The 2,276-nt window shown below is 35.9% G+C and overlaps 1 protein-coding gene across 1 annotated transcript; it reads left to right on the forward strand.

The window, feature by feature from the left end:
* Positions 1–442: 442 nt before the first annotated feature.
* On the forward strand, positions 443–1,940 carry LOC107917079 (28 kDa ribonucleoprotein, chloroplastic; the record flags this gene model as incomplete). Its single annotated transcript, XM_016846464.1, has 4 exons — positions 443–868; positions 960–1,058; positions 1,196–1,483; positions 1,619–1,940. Coding segments are annotated over 4 exons (945 nt in total), but the record flags the coding sequence as incomplete, so codon positions are not given.
* Positions 1,941–2,276: the final 336 nt, after the last annotated feature.

Genomic DNA, 2,276 nt, shown 5'->3' on the forward strand with positions numbered 1-2,276 from the left:
GGGAGAAGAAGAAGAGGAGAGGAAGGGAAAAAAAAAAGAAAAGGCAAACTACTTCTTCTATTAGTAAGAGGAGAAGAAATGAAGAGAAAAAGAAAAGAAAATATGAAAGAAAAAGAGACAGAAAAGAAAAAAGTGAAAATATTAAAAAGGACCATAAATAAAAGCATCACCTGTTATAATTTGATTAATTCGAACTTTTTTAACATCACGAATATTGATTACCAAATTATAGTTTAAGTAATCAATTTGAAAGAAAAATTAGATAACTAAAACAAAAACTTTAGTTTGTTCAATAGCTTTTTTCTCCTCAAATCGTAAAAGAAACGTTTATTTGGAGAGATTTTACTATCTATAACAAAGAACTGCCGCATATTTTACACCTTCTGATTCTTTATAGCTACCCTGAGATAGTTTTTGCCTCCCGAAACAATAGTCTCCTTAATCCGTTATCCATTCCACTTCTCCCTCTCAAAAACCCCAAAGAAACCAAATCACTGTTTCAAACATCGGCCTTTTCTCCCATGGCTCTGCTTCGTCTTCCCCACCAATTTCTCTCTTTCCTCTCCAACATAAACCCCAATCCATCTCCAATAACTTTAGCTCCATCCCAAACATTTCTTCCACTTGTTTTCTTCCTTCATTCGCTCCTCTCACTACTACTCTTCGCTTCAAAGCTACACCGTTTACCAGTTTCATCCTCCATTTTTCTGCCACTACCCAAGACCCTGCTTTAGAAGCAAAACAAGAAGAAGAAGAAGAAGAAGCGTTTTCGAATACTAGATTGATTGCCCAGAACGTACCTTGGAGTTGTACCGTTGAAGACATTCGTTCTTTGTTCGAGAAATACGGCACAGTCGTAGATGTTGAGGTTTTTCTCAACATTTTTCTATTCTTAAATTTAGGTTATGATTTGTGATTGAAATATTGATGTTATTGTTTCTTAATTGTGTTTGGCTTAGCTTTCTATGCATAACAAGACCAGAAATAGGGGATTGGCATTTGTTTCAATGGCTTCGCCTGAGGAGGCTCTTGCGGCTCTTAATAATCTTGAGTCATATGTAAGCATATTTATTTAATAGATATATTTCCTTAAATACAAGTTTAACAAGTGCTCTCAAAGTGTGTGTATGATGTAATTTCCCCTGGCTAACTACTGGTAAATTGGCTTTCTTTTCCTTTTTGTTAACTGATGTAGGAATTAGAGGGTCGTACTTTAAGGCTAAATTATGCTAAACCTAAAAAGAAGAAAGCTGCTCCACCTGAGAAACCCAAGCCAGTGCCAGCATTCAACTTGTTTGTAGCAAATCTTTCATATGAAGTAAGGGCTAAACATCTTAAAGAGTTCTTCAGTTCTGAGGGTGCTAATGTTGTTTCTGCTGAAGTTATATTTCATGATAGTCCAAGAAAGTCATCTGGTTATGGCTTTGTCTCTTTCAAATCCAAGAAAGAAGCCGATGCAGCAATGTCTTCTTTCCAAGGGAAGGTAATTCCTTCTTTTTGTAAATTTCTAGATTATATGTCTGATTTTTCGAATTGGGTGTGGCCGTTTCGATGGTATTAATCTGCCTTTTTGTTTGTTTGTTTGTAATCAAGAGACTGATAAGTTGTGATTCTGTAGATGTTCATGGGAAGACCAATCCGAGTGCAACGTAGCAGACAATTCGTGAAAGTTCAATCAGACGACGGTTCCCTGGCCAATAATAAATCGACTGAGTCGAACAATAATTCGAAACAGGCAGCCATAGATTAAAGTTGAATTTGAGTATACTCAGAGCAAAGAGAGTTCATTGTTTGTTACTCTGTAAGTAAGCAATATATGTACAAGAATGTTTCAGTCATTTTAGCTCTGTGTTATTTTTGGTGGCTCTTTGAAAAAAAATTCAGTTCTTTGGCGAATATAAATGCTGTTGTTCAATAAAAAAAGAGTACTAGTTGGGTGATTGGCTGAATTCTGATCCTTTCTATTCATATTAAGTGTAGGACTCATGCCATGTCCTTGGATTAAATGACTGCTGTTGTGTAGACTTTAAGCTATGATATTCCAACTGTTCACTTTCCCATCATATACCTGGATATGAGTCAGGGTATAATCTTCTGAGTATATGGAACAACTACGAAAAAATTGACTGAACTCGTATCAAATGCGTACTTGTATCCAACACTCATTCTCTAGTTTGATCAACATCAAGTTTAGGACTCATGCCCAGGGCTGCAATCATGTAAATGGATTGTTGTTTTTGTATATATTCGCACCATTGACGAGATTTATGTGCTTC

This window comes from Gossypium hirsutum, chromosome A01, assembly GCF_007990345.1.
Source record: "Gossypium hirsutum isolate 1008001.06 chromosome A01, Gossypium_hirsutum_v2.1, whole genome shotgun sequence".
Classification (NCBI taxonomy): Eukaryota; Viridiplantae; Streptophyta; class Magnoliopsida; order Malvales; family Malvaceae; genus Gossypium; species Gossypium hirsutum.